Source organism: Citrus sinensis, chromosome 6, assembly GCF_022201045.2.
Source record: "Citrus sinensis cultivar Valencia sweet orange chromosome 6, DVS_A1.0, whole genome shotgun sequence".
Lineage (NCBI taxonomy): Eukaryota > Viridiplantae > Streptophyta > Magnoliopsida > Sapindales > Rutaceae > Citrus > Citrus sinensis.
The window spans coordinates 23,457,808-23,470,564 of NC_068561.1; the positions used below are offsets into that span (position 1 = coordinate 23,457,808).

The 12,757-nt window shown below is 35.2% G+C and overlaps 1 protein-coding gene, 1 long non-coding RNA gene and 1 other non-coding gene across 3 annotated transcripts; 1 reads left to right on the forward strand and 2 right to left on the reverse strand.

Moving 5' to 3' along the window:
* Nucleotides 1-1,111: 1,111 nt before the first annotated feature.
* Nucleotides 1,112-3,935, forward strand: LOC102621496 (protein DETOXIFICATION 8-like). The gene is made up of 7 exons (XM_006482129.4): nt 1,112-1,560; nt 2,047-2,591; nt 2,686-2,772; nt 2,869-2,925; nt 3,003-3,241; nt 3,351-3,556; nt 3,678-3,935. The coding sequence occupies exons 1-7, from the start codon at nt 1,318-1,320 to the stop codon at nt 3,738-3,740; spliced, it is 1,440 nt and encodes a 479-aa protein (XP_006482192.1). The 5' UTR covers nt 1,112-1,317; the 3' UTR covers nt 3,741-3,935.
* Nucleotides 3,936-9,207: 5,272 nt separating this feature from the next.
* Nucleotides 9,208-10,450, reverse strand: LOC112498554 (uncharacterized). The gene is made up of 2 exons (XR_003065849.2): nt 9,828-10,450; nt 9,208-9,669 (listed from the first exon to the last, which is right to left on the reverse strand). It is a non-coding gene; the product is annotated as an uncharacterized LOC112498554 (long non-coding RNA).
* MIR156G (microRNA MIR156g) lies at nt 10,103-10,244 on the reverse strand. The gene has a single exon (NR_161486.1). It is a non-coding gene; the product is annotated as a microRNA MIR156g (primary transcript).
* Nucleotides 10,451-12,757: the final 2,307 nt, after the last annotated feature.

A 12,757-nucleotide genomic window follows, 5' to 3' on the forward strand; every position in this document is an offset into this window, starting at 1 on the left:
GAATTTTAAGAGCAAACAATGTCCAAATCACCAATACAATCAATTTTGTGAAATTGATTCACAAGGCTACGTCCTCGGATAATTCCTAGATTTACCATGAAATTTTACATTTAAAAGAAGCATGATAAACATCATTTATTTTAAAATTATTGATTCTCTCATGATTTGAATTGTCGTAAGAGCAATTCATAGTGGTGATGGTTATTAATATATAAAAATGTAATGATAGTTTAGTTTAATCCCAACCATTATTTGTGACAAACACTTGGCGCAAGATCTTAGACTCTTAAATCGAAACGAATAAATGTTTTAAACCTCGGTCGCATTTAAACTTGTATAAACTAAAAATAGTCAATTTCTATTTTAAATAATCACATTTAAGATGGTTTATGTGTTGATCAAATACTTGTTTAGGCTTTCAAACTATATATGTTGATCAAATACACTGAGTATGAGATGTGGCTTGCAAAACAGCTAAGGCAAAATAGTCCCCAAATAATTAAAACAGGTTAATTTCCACAACTGACAAATAGAAGTGTCGTACATTTTTCTAAGAGCGTGTCTTAAACGTGCCGATTAAACATCCAAAATGTCTTTGTTATTAGTCGATTACTACTAGCTATTATTGTTATTATTATAACAGTTACCACGAAAACATCGTCGAGATATTTCATACATCTCACCCCATTTTCATGCACAAATAAATTGAAAAAGAAAAATCACTTATGAATGATGAGAATCGAGCCTCTTGCAACATATCTACATGGTATATTTTAACCAGGCACTGAGTGTAGCGAGGGACTGATGAAAATATTGTAGCAGAGCTACCAAACTTGAGTAATATGAATTCAAAGTTGTTAGATGACATGGCAGCACACTTGGCATTCATTGGTGTTTTGGAAAGTTAAAGTGATCAACCTTATCTCTTAGCTTATCATTAATTCAAGCTTTACTTTCGTATTTATCAAGATCAAGGTAAAGATAACAATTGTGCTAGGCTTGATCTTATTCTTGGCATGATCGTGTTTCCTGTAGAGCACTATAATGTAATGATTATGACTTATGAGGTGAATAAAAAATAACAAAAAGGTGCTTTGTTTCTTCTTCAAGCCCATCTTTATAATTTAAGTGGGACAACATGCGATGGCCAGCCTCTTGCAACATACCTAAACTTCAGTATGATTGGTAATCAACAAAAGTACTAGTCAATCTTGACTTCAAACTCAAGGGAAGCATCTTTATCCGAATTAAAGAGATCCAGTCTATCATTTATTGTTGTATTATTAGCATACAATTATTACCAGAGAATACAAGCATATGGAGGTTCTGCCCGAGGCTGAGAAAGAAGAAGAGAAGAAGAAATTGGCGGTAACACGGCGAGCGTTTGTGCAAGAGCTGAAGAAGGTGAGCTTCTTGGCAGCGCCTCTTGCCGGGGTAACTGTTTTTCAGTTGCTTTTGGCGGCTGTATCAACGATGATGGTGGGACACCTTGGAAAACTTTCGCTTGCTAGCATTACCATCGCCACCTCTCTCACCAATGTCACTGGCTTCACTCCACTCGTAATTTGTTTTTCTTAATTTTTACCATTAAAATGCCCTTCTATCTACGGCTTTACTTTTGATTCTCTTTTCCTTTCTTTACTTTTGCTTGACTTTCATGGGTGATCATAGCAATCAACTTGATAAAATAGTAAGGGTATAACAAAGGTTTTTCATCAAACAAACAGTTTTATATACGTATTTAGCTTAAAAGCTATAGCTGCTAGGAAGCAATACCAAAAGGAGTCTGAATAATTCGCTATACCATTTCACTCACCAGAGCAAATAATATTTTCATGTTCTGCTTGAGTTTGAACAAGAATTATATTCTAACTAACCATTTTGGTGTGCTACTGTACTTAACCAGATTTGCGAGAATTGCTTATATATTTCTTCATTATTTCAATCTGTTAAGATTAGCCTGCAACATGATATCTTAGTATTTGTGTTTCTGAAGGCTTGTCAAATACATGTATAATGTTGACGTTTACTTTAAATTTTGAGCAGTTTGGTTTTGCCTGTGCATTAGAGACTCTATGTGGACAAGCTTATGGCGCAGAACAATATCAAAAGATTGGGACGTATACTTACTCTGCTATGTTCTTTTGCATTGCAATATGTCTCCCAATCTCTGTTCTTTGGATATTCATGGACAAAATATTAATGCTGCTACACCAAAACCCTCAGATTTCTGTTGAAGCCCGCAATTATGCAATCTGGCTTATACCAGCATTATTCGGCTATGCGATTCTTCGATCACTGTGTCACAATCTCCAGGCTCAGAGCTTGATTCTAACATTGTTCTTAAGCTCATGTGCAACTCTATGTTTGCATATTCTTCTTTGTTGGGTTCTAGTGTTTAAAGCCGACTTTGGAAATACAGGAGCAGCATTATCCATTAGTATATCTTATTGGTTCAATGTGATCATCCTTGCTCTTTACATGAGACACTCTCCATCGTGTACAAAAACTCGCACTTTGATCTCCAAGGAAATTTTGCCTTGCATGAAGGAGTTTACCTCCTTCGCTCTCCCCTCGGTTTTCATGTTTTGGTATAATTTGTCAATCTCACTTTGCAATGTTATTGTTAGTTTCTGTTATTATTGGTTTACTTACAGTGTGCTGTTTTGTTCCCAATAATTATAGTCTTGAATGGTGGTTCTATGAGATTCTGATATTACTGTCGGGACTTTTACCGAACCCCAAACTTGAAACATCAGTTATATCTATATGGTACACTTCTGATATCACTTGTGGTTTGCTTTTGGTGAATTTATTGGGGAAACTCTCAATAGGGTTGAATTGATTTTCTTTGATCTCCATATGCAGCTTTACAATCCAGGCAACACACTATTTTATACCATTTGGAATTGGTGCTGCCGCAAGGTTTGATCTATATCCTATTTCAAAAGCGGGTTGTAACTGGCAATTGCATTATTTCTGAGTACTGAGATTTTCTGTAGCATTCGAGTGTCAAATGAATTAGGAGCTGGAAATCCACAGCCAGCTCGGTTGGCTACCCGTGTTGCGGTGGCTCTTGCTGTCGCAGAGGCAGCAATAGTGAGCATAGCTCTATTCTGTAGCCGATATGTCCTGGCATATGCATTCAACAGTGACCAGGATGTCGTGAAATATGTGTCTAGATTGGCTCCTCTGCTTAGTATTGCCATATTCATGGACAACATGCAATCGGTACTTTCCGGTGAGAATCCCAACATTCTATCAGGATTTATTTGCACTCATCTAATGCTTAAATAGCAGTGAACATGCAGCTAACAATTTGATATTCGCGAATTTACCTTTCTCGTCAGGGGTAGCTAGAGGAATTGGGTGGCAGCACATAGGGGCTTATATAAATCTTGGTGCATTTTATCTCGTTGGAATCCCGGTAGCGTATGTGCTGTGTTTTGCTGTTCATCTCCGAACAAAAGGCCTTTTGCTTGGATTAATGTCAGGCTCAACCGTACAAGCAGTTGCGCTTGCCGTCGTTACTTCATTAACCAATTGGCAAAAACAGGTTTCTGTAATTCATTTTTACTTTTGTTCCAAGTGTTTGTTTCTTTGACAATATATTAATCATCCTCTAATCTGTTGGCTGACACTGAATTTTTCTTAATTTCATGTGGATATTTTTCCAGGCAACCATGGTCAGGGAAAGAACATTGGAGGGAGCACCTTCTACTGAAAATCCATCGGTTTGATCCACCTGGGCTAGTAATTAATTACCCTGTTTTGTTTTTCATCGTAACAAATTACATTCTCGAGACGAATAACTTAGAAATAACTCCTAATAATAATAATAATAATCAGGTGGATCATAGTACGCCACTACGCCTTATAATTCGTAATAAAAGTATACTGCTGAAACATAAATTAAAAAAAAAAAAAAAAAAAAACACTCGATGAGATAACAATACAAAGAAACAGCTAAACCAATTATTTAGAAAACCATATTTGCATACCACAAACTAATTTAAAGATAACGTACGATATAACAGCAGTAGCAGAAATAAGGTTGATACAATAATTAATGAAGCTCTGCGCTACACCAATTAGTGGTACCATACCATGCATGATCCATCACACAGAGGAAAAAGAAAAAAAAAAGATTTTATTTAGCTTACTATATACGTATTGCCAGCAGCGTGCATGCTAGTACGGGGGAGGGGGAGGATGAGGAGGGCGGTTCCAAGGCGGCGTTGGCCTGTAGGGATCATAGTTATAAGGAGGTGCGGGACCGGGGGGCCCCGGAGGCGCTGCAAAAGGAGGGGGTGGAGAGTGATGGTGATGGTACCGAGGAGGTGGTGGAGGAGGCGGATGGAACAATTCGGGGCGTGGTGGCGGTGGTGGTGGAGGTGAAGGACCGTAAACGTGAGGTGGCGGCGGTGGGTGAGGAGCATATGGGTCTGCTGCCGCTGGTGGTGGTGGTGGTGGAGGACCTGGACCTGGACGGTGGTGTCTATGAAATGCCATGTTTTTGAAAGTTAGGTGATCAATACAAAGTGGTGTGCTGTTGTTTTTGTTTTAAGGGATTTGGAGTTGTTTGTATGTACACTAGAAAAATGTATTTCCTTTGACGGTTCGTTGGATGACGTGCCCATGTTTGTGCCTCGGCTTCCTTAGCCAATCAGATTTTTATTTTTGTCAAAATTCGTTTCGTCTCCTCATATACTCCGTTTCAAGAGTGCATAATATTTTATTGACTATTATTATTATTATTATTATTATTATTATTGGTTTTGACTATTTTATGATGTTTAGACTTTAGACTACAAGATATGATGTCAAAAATAGACCCCTGTATAATAATATTATGTTGTTATCTTTCATTTTGATAACAAAATCTCTTCGTATCATCGCAGATTATTCATTTTTATTTTACAAAAAGGAAAAAAAAAGTATGATTGTAAAGAAACTACACCATTAATTAAATCGTAAAAATATTATTAATCATTACTATATGATTTTCTAACTTTCTAACACTAGTAACCATATTATAATATACTAACACACTTTTTTTTTTCAATTACACCAAATTATTATTATTATTTTCATAATAAATTGAAGCTGTAATAATATTTTTAGCGCCATTAATGATTTTAATTTTTTCAATAAATAAATAATTTATTATTTTATAAAATAGGCCTCTAACTCTAGTTGAAAAAAAAAAGGAAAAAAAATTGAATCGAGAACATGTTTGAAAATTATACTATCCAAAGAAAAATTATAAAACCTAAGGGGTATTAACAAAAATTTATTGGACTAGGCCAGGCAATGTCTGCCACTGGTGGATAGTAGATATTTATTTGCATTTGTGGTTGTAATCGAAAATGGTAGGGATAGTGAATCTTTTGGGTGTATTTCTTACGGGTGTCGTAATTTTGACATCGACTAAAACGTGTTTAAATTTTGATATTTTTATTAGTGCATTGAATGTAACGTTTTGCTATTGCGATATCACGAAGTCAAGACTCTCTCCTGCTTTCTGCTTCGGCGTTTGTGATTTGGCTTGCCAACACCTTCTCTCCATTTCTAATATTGTATTTCCTCCTATGGTAGGGTGAATATTTACTAATGCTACAGTTCACAAGTCACCAGAACTGGGCTTTCGGTTTGCACAGATCGAACCCTGGGCTCTTGTTAAGTTTTAGCACCCCCCCGATACCCAAATACGATCCAAACGGATAAAAGACAAGGCCTAGCTTTTAACAACAACGGAAAATTCTCATAGCACCTCTTTTAAATTTTATTTCCTAAAAAATGATGCTATAAAAAAAACATAATTTTTACTCTTCGAATCCATTTTTGTATTCAACGTAGTTTTATTAAATCCTAAACATATTCTCAAGCAATGGATTTTTGTAATCATGTTTGCTCTTTTGCTGGAATTTAAATTGCAATGGCAGCTAGGGGTGGGCAATTTATTCGACCCGACCCGATTCGATTAAAAAAAAATCGGGTTAGGATCGGATCAGATGGAAGATAATATCCAAACGGGTTGGCTAAAAAAGAAAAACGCACGCACGACACTCAAACACTACCCATTCATTCACACGGTCACACCACTCTCAGCCCACTCAAACTCAAACGTACAACAGTGAGCAGCCTACAGCCAACACTCTCGTCTCTCTCAACTCAAATTCACTACTTCAGTTCTCATCTCGCTCTCGTCTCTCTCTCAAGTCTCAACTCTCAAGTCTCAACTCTCGAGATTCAAGAAAGAAAATAGAACAGTGACAAACACACGGTTGGACACACGCACACACATTGGAGAAGAAACTCAAGAAAACGGTTATGATGCCACCAGACGCAACAAACCCATTCTGCCTGCAGTCACCATCACCGATGCCAACCGGATCTGCTGCTCCCGCCTACAGATCTATTGCTCCATGCCTCCATATCACCAAGTTCCTCCAAGCTCCATCCGAACCCGTCAAACCCAAATTTCCCTTTTGAAATTTGAAGCTTCCAATTCCACCGTTTATATATTGTTGATTAGTTGTAATGTGTTTCACTGTATAGGTAATATATTTTATATTATGTTAAATTGGTAATTACTTAATTAGTAGTAATAACATGTAATATGTATTGTTAAATTGGTAATTTCCTAATCCAAACCAAACTCAACCCGAGATTTTGACCCGATCTGCTGTTGGCTCTTCTGCTGCCAAAGGGTTGGGCATTTTCGGGTTTGGATCGGGTTTGGGTCAACCCGATCGGATTTTGGGTTGATCGGGTTACTAAAAATTCCATCCGAACTTAACCCGAACCCTTGACCCGATTTGATCCGATCCAAATTAAATTCATATCGGATTGGATTGGGTTAAGGGTTCGAGTTAAGTTCGGATGGAATTTTTAGTAACCCGATCAGCCCAAAATCCGATCGGGTTGACCCAAATCCGATCCAAACCCGAAAATGCCCAACCCTTTGGCAGCAGAAGAGCCAAAAGCAAACACTACAGAAGCCAATAAATTTTATGCCCTAATTTGTGACGCCATGCCCACTGTAAGAGGAAAAACTTATTACTTTGTCTTTCACCAGTAACGGTTCCAACTTGGGAAGGAATTAATAAAAAGAACATTAAATCCAATATTACCTACATAAATGACTCATGCCATGTCATTCATAGCATAATCTTCTTTGACTATACACTGACATGTACAAGCATTAATCAAATAGCTAAATATTAATCCACGTGATAGCAAGTATTAATCGTAGAAGTATAACATCTAACCAAATTTGTTTTATCATTTTAGTTTTTTAGTCCAAAATAATTTCATAAATTGATCTAGAACATGCCAAAGAGCAAAATCCGTTGGATGCATACGCAACCTACCTTGAAGCAACGGTGCAGTAGAAATTGAACTATCATACCCTTAAGCATGATGGATGCTGCAATAATAGGATCAATAGAAGGAAGACCAAGAAAATCTTTGTTTGCTGGAAGAATTTGCCCTTTTTATGATGTCTTCAACTTGCTTTTGTTGCAAGTGCTTTCACTGATAGTACTTTGCTTTGCTTATGTTTGAGTAATAATGTTACTTTGCTTTTGTTGGTAAAATGGTGTAGAAAAAAGAGTCTTGAATTTTCAATGAAATGCTGCTATTATTATAAATGAGTTTAATGGGTTTAATGAATATATAAAATCACTATTATTATAAAAATTGGGTCTAGTAAGGGTATATTAGATATTTACGTGGATTTATTGAGTAAAATCTAAAATTTCAAAATTTGAGGGTGTGTTTATTTAGTAAATAGGTTTATTGAGTAATTTGGTGTGTTCAAATATCCCCACCCTTCCTAAAATACTCTAGTTTAATTCATAAAATACCAGTTCATTAATTAAAATCAATTATTTTTTATTGTTAAATTTCACTCTAAAAAGAGTATTTCTTTTAAAATTTTCTATTTATAAAATGCACATCAATCCTAAAAGCTTCTAAAAAAATATTTACAGTTAAAAATATTATATAATTCCTATCTCCATTATTCTAAATTCTTAAAAGTCCCAAAAAAATTTTAATTAAATTTAAAATATAAATATAAATTATGAAACATGGTGGGTGTAAAAAAAATTGAAAGAGTAATTTATTTAATTGTTCAATTAAAACTTCACCTAAAATAAAAAATAATTAATTTATGATTGATTATTTAAGTAATTTCAATTAAAAAGAGGCGTGGTAAGGAATTTAAAGGGGTGTCAAGAGGCCTACGCTAACCAAAGACAATGTTGAAATCCAGCCCATCATGTAATTTTAATAATGTTATATCTATGAATTAAGCAGTAGTGATGGATGCACAAAAATTAGTTGGGGACAAAAAAAATTTCACTATAAAATAAACTTTTTTTTTCTCACTATAGGAAACGGATCCGGTGCTCAGCTGAGCCGGATCAATAATCAGTAATTGCCTCATATGGGTCCTAAGCAATTGCTGACTATTGATCCGGTGCTCAGCACAAGCACCGGATCCTGGTCCCTCACTATAATATTTGTGCCAAATTTTGTACTGTTTTCGGTACAAACGTCATTACTACAAATTAAGAGGTGTCGCCTGTGAAAGTCTGAGACGTAGCTGGAATATTGATATTATTTATTACATTCGGGCTCAAAGATTGCGGGAATAAGCGGATGTCAGAGATGATATGACAGAGACCCTTGAGAACTTCCATTAAACAAGAAAATGCAGTTGCATTCCACGCATTGGATGCGACTTTGACTGGATCTTTGATGCTCAATTCGGAAAACGATAAAATGCTTATCCAACTAGCCATCTGGAGGAAGAAAGAACCCCTTGGGGTGCAGATTTTCGGCTCATACTTGATAGACCCACTGACTGTGCTTACATAATTGCACGGATTAAGATTCCCGATAGATCTCCAGTTGTAATGTCAGCATATTCCTAATTGGTTAACAGGATCAATCATTTTTCCTTTTTTTAACATCAAGTTTATTGTTCGGCCACAGTCAAATAATAAATGGTCCCGGGACAAACGAAATTATTGAACATCATTACGTCAATGTCAAGTACATAAAAATCATAATTGGGACCCGCAATTCGTTCACTAGAAACAAGTTCTTAGTTGATGAGAGGATAATTGATGAAACGGAAACGGAAACGGAAACGGAAAGAAGAAAAAAAAAGGAGGAGGAACTAAAGTTTCTGAATGATTAAAATATTATTAAATAAAGTCAAATTCACTAAAATAAATAAGATCAAATTATTATTACATAATAAAATTCTACCTATTCAAATAAGAAAACAAAATTAACGACACTTAAATTTGATGTGTAAAAAAAAATGATCAATATTTAAAAAAAACTTAAATTTGCGACATGACGCTCAAAGAAGTAGAATCTACCATGAAACCATGGGTCAATACAGTAAGCTTCAGTTATGGCTCCAGAAAAGTACCATGCTCATCCTACCCATCATTTGACATTAATAATGGTACACTCAGGGACTACAAGACAATGAAACAGACAGTGACCTCAACTCACACTGAGGAAGATTCTTACACCAGTAGTAACGGTTGAGAGTTACACGCTGTCTGATTTTAATCAAAGGTTTCATTGCTTAGAAAAGCGGAGACCAACTGTACCGTTCCCAACAAACCCAATTTATTAAACCTGCAGAAGAAGAAAAAAAATTAGAGACCATGAATACCAAAGAAGAAATTAAAAGATCTAGATCAACAAATAATTGACAGGTACTGGAGTTTTAAAGTAACGCAAAGCAAATTATCAACCAAAATAAGAGTTATTGGTTAGTAGTCTTGATTAGTTACCTAGTTAATCCTTATTAACCATTCAGTCGTGCTGTTAATACTAAACTGAAGCACAATAATAACAAGTAAATCTTTAATCTTGTTCTTGCATAAGTGAGAAAGCTTGTTGTGCGAGCAACGGAAAATATTAGAGAAAATAAAACTAAGCAACCAAAAAAAAGGAATATTAATTGGATTAGAATTTAGGAAGCATAATGCTATTCGTGCAGTGTGAGGAAATAACTATAATGAAGTCATACAATTATGCACGCAGTGCCACCAGTGAAGAACTGTGTATATGTTATGTAAAGGGAGAGGCTGAAGATGATGACAGAAGAATAGAGAGCACAAAGGAGTGAGATGCAAGCTCCACGCATTTCATCATCTGTGCTCTCTATCTTCCGTCAACAGCATCATCGACAATGCCTCACCCCATATTAATTATATTTGTGTGTGTGTGTGCTCGTAGATCTTCATGACAGACAGATGGAGAGGCTTCATGATTTGAGGAATTGATGATCTCTCTAAAGAAGAGAGCTAGGCAAAGGAGAGGACTGAGAGAGAGAGAGAGAGAGAGAGAGAGAGAGAGAGAAATAAGAGACAGTGAAAAGCCCTAAGACCAAGAGCGTTCGATGAATTAAGAGGCTAACCCAAAACCTCTTTTTATAGGGGAAACAAAAAAGGCACCCACTGCCCAATTTTGTTGCTGATTTCACATGATATTTTTTGAATGAGGTAAATTGAAAACTTGTGGTAATAACTTTAGTTGACCTGAATGAGGTAAATTGAAAACTTGTGGTAATAACTTTAGTTGACCCGGCTCAGCAGCCTTTGTACAGTACTTAAGATCCTTTAGCCTAGTTTGAGTGCTCTTTTATTAGCCTTCTGTTGCGGCTGTTAAGATATCTTTTCTTAATTAACATGACCTCTCTTAAATTTTTAAAAGTCTTCTGTGTGTATTCATATATGATGGATTATCTTTTACATTTTTATTTAATAACTGCTAATCACATACACATGTACGCTTGTATTTTACGCAGGAAAAGTTATTCAAGATCGTCAGGGGAAAATACTGGCACTCTTTACAAATATCTCTTGTGTACGTGAGGACAAAGACTTTTCTGGTGTTACATTATATAGAAGAGGAATGTTAGACACTGCATTTTGTAAAAATATCATTATTGTTAATAGAAATAATAGTTTGATTTTAGTACTGCTGACTGTATACTGGTGATATGATGATAAGAGGTATTTGTAGAGAAGAGAGAGACGGATGACATCATGGATTAGGTATGTACATACGCAAGTTGCGAATTAGAATATTGGAGAAGAAACCAGAAATATGCCCCTCACCAAAGCCTTATCCCGCGTCTACTCAAGTCAGACCTCCATGACCAAATGAAACTGCGATACACTTTCTACAAAATGGTGCGGTGACCACTCATCTTCCAGCTGTCATTACCCCATTGCTTCTCCTTAATTTTATTCTTATTAGCGATCGGCACCTGCTTTCATCACATTTGAGTTCTGCACTAAAGATGTTCTCACCAGTGTTTCACTCAAGACCACCAGTACTCTTTATCCTTACGGTTCTCAATTCAGAAGTTCCGAGGAAAAATCTTGGATGCTCTTTGTGTATGCTATCATTTTTCATCGGTTAAATAATTGTCATGTCATGTATCGCGTGATTGACTAAAACGTATCGAGAGCAATAATTTATAAAAGACGGTGTATACCGAAATACTCTAGGCTTTTCCCCTCTTCAAATGTTATAAGTTATAATTAATTTCTCTTCAAACTTGAAGGTGAAGATTTGCTTTCAGAGTAAACACTTTGTTAAATTGATAAATATGTGGAGTAGTTCGAGTCTAATTGTTTTCTTTTCCAGCTGGCTCTCAATAGATTCTTAACCTAATTTGTAACTGTGAGCACAGGGGAAAAGAAATTGTTTAAGCACTTGAATCTACAGGACTAAATTAAATAGAGAAGGAATTTAATATATGTCGTGCAATAAGTGTTTTCTTTTTCGTGGACATACATGGTTGATAATTAGGTGACACTTAAGTGGCGTTTGTTTTTTTGTCTGAAATCCGAATAGACTTGAATTAGTCTGAATTCTGAATAGATCTGAATGTCTGAATCTGAATAATATGTTTGTTTTTTCGTCTGAATCTCGGAAAATAAATATTAAGTTGTTTGTTTTTTTCAACTTAAAAAGCTAAAAATACATACTTTTACATTTGTATCCTTATTAAATTTAAATGTCAAATAAATAATATATTAAATACCACAATATTTTAACATTTATAAGTAAAACTATATTTAGGTGAATACATAATTATTTTAGAATTTTAATATATAAAATACCATAAATTTTAAATTTTATCGTATATAATATAAGAAAGAAAAAATAGGAATATCTTTATATGAGGTAAATATCTATGGGTGAGTTTGGGATAGACATGAAAAATAAATTATAAAGTAAGGATATTTTTGACATTAGCAAGTAATTGACTTAATTTAGATTTCTCCATTAAGTAAAAAGTCAAAAAAATTAGTTTATTTTATTAAATCAAAATTATCTAAAAAGTCTCATTAAGTTATAAAAACAAACACTTCTAATTAACTTAATTAATTAAGTTAAGTCACTTTAAATTATTAAGTTAAAAAACAAACACCACCTTAGACTGATTTATTATAACGGGAGAATGAGAAAATTTATTAGAGAAATTAAGAGCCAATTAGAGGGTGGTGTCCTGCGGCCTCCGGGACTATCTACGTTGCAGAGAGAGAATGGCGACATCATATATGATTGCCAAGGGCGATGAAAGAATTGTTTGTGACTCTAATTACCCAATTGCTAGTGTTCTACGTGCAATCTCATTATGTATCTGAAATGAGGATTTTTATGGCATGGGAATCACTTCCTAAACTTATCCCTTTTTGGAATG

What these genes read in the sequence shown, in the direction of transcription:
- LOC102621496 (XM_006482129.4), top strand. Translation starts at nt 1,318, where the DNA reads ATGGAGGTTCTGCCCGAGGCTGAGAAAGAAGAAGAGAAGAAGAAATTG. An exon ending in TCACTGGCTTCACTCCACTC is followed by an intron (nt 1,561 to 2,046) that starts GTAATTTGTTTT and finishes AATTTTGAGCAG; the next exon opens with TTTGGTTTTGCCTGTGCATT. An exon ending in ACATCAGTTATATCTATATG is followed by an intron (nt 2,773 to 2,868) that starts GTACACTTCTGA and finishes CTCCATATGCAG; the next exon opens with CTTTACAATCCAGGCAACAC.